This window comes from Temnothorax curvispinosus, unplaced genomic scaffold (assembly GCF_003070985.1).
Source record: "Temnothorax curvispinosus isolate PA1 unplaced genomic scaffold, ASM307098v1 QBEX01005660.1, whole genome shotgun sequence".
NCBI lineage: Eukaryota > Metazoa > Arthropoda > Insecta > Hymenoptera > Formicidae > Temnothorax > Temnothorax curvispinosus.
In genome coordinates, this window is record NW_020215440.1 from 4014 (window position 1) to 4296 (window position 283).

The 283-nt window shown below is 34.3% G+C and overlaps 1 protein-coding gene across 1 annotated transcript in view; it reads left to right on the forward strand.

Annotated features, from left to right (window-relative positions):
- LOC112455018 (G2/mitotic-specific cyclin-A-like) overlaps nucleotides 1-277 on the forward strand; it is a gene marked incomplete at its 3' end in the record, with an annotated part of 2371 nt that extends 2094 nt beyond the window's left edge. The window contains exon 3 of the mRNA XM_025016690.1: nucleotides 66-277. Within this exon, the coding sequence (XP_024872458.1) occupies nucleotides 66-277 (212 nt within the window). The remainder of the gene's footprint in view (nucleotides 1-65) is intronic.
- Nucleotides 278-283: the final 6 nt, after the last annotated feature.

Genomic DNA, 283 nt, shown 5'->3' on the forward strand with positions numbered 1-283 from the left:
GAGAAAAAATCGGAAGTTTCTGTTGTTTATTTCAATATTAAAAAAAAAGTTTTTTTTTTTTCCAGTCAATGCATAGACCAAAGCCTGGTTACATGAAGAAACAACCTGATATTACATATTCAATGAGGTCTATATTGATAGATTGGTTGGTGGAGGTAGCTGAAGAATATCGATTACAAGATGAGACGCTTTACTTGGCTATCTCGTATATCGATCGCTTTTTGTCGTATATGAGCGTTGTAAGATCTAAGTTACAACTCGTTGGAACTGCCGCTATGTTTAT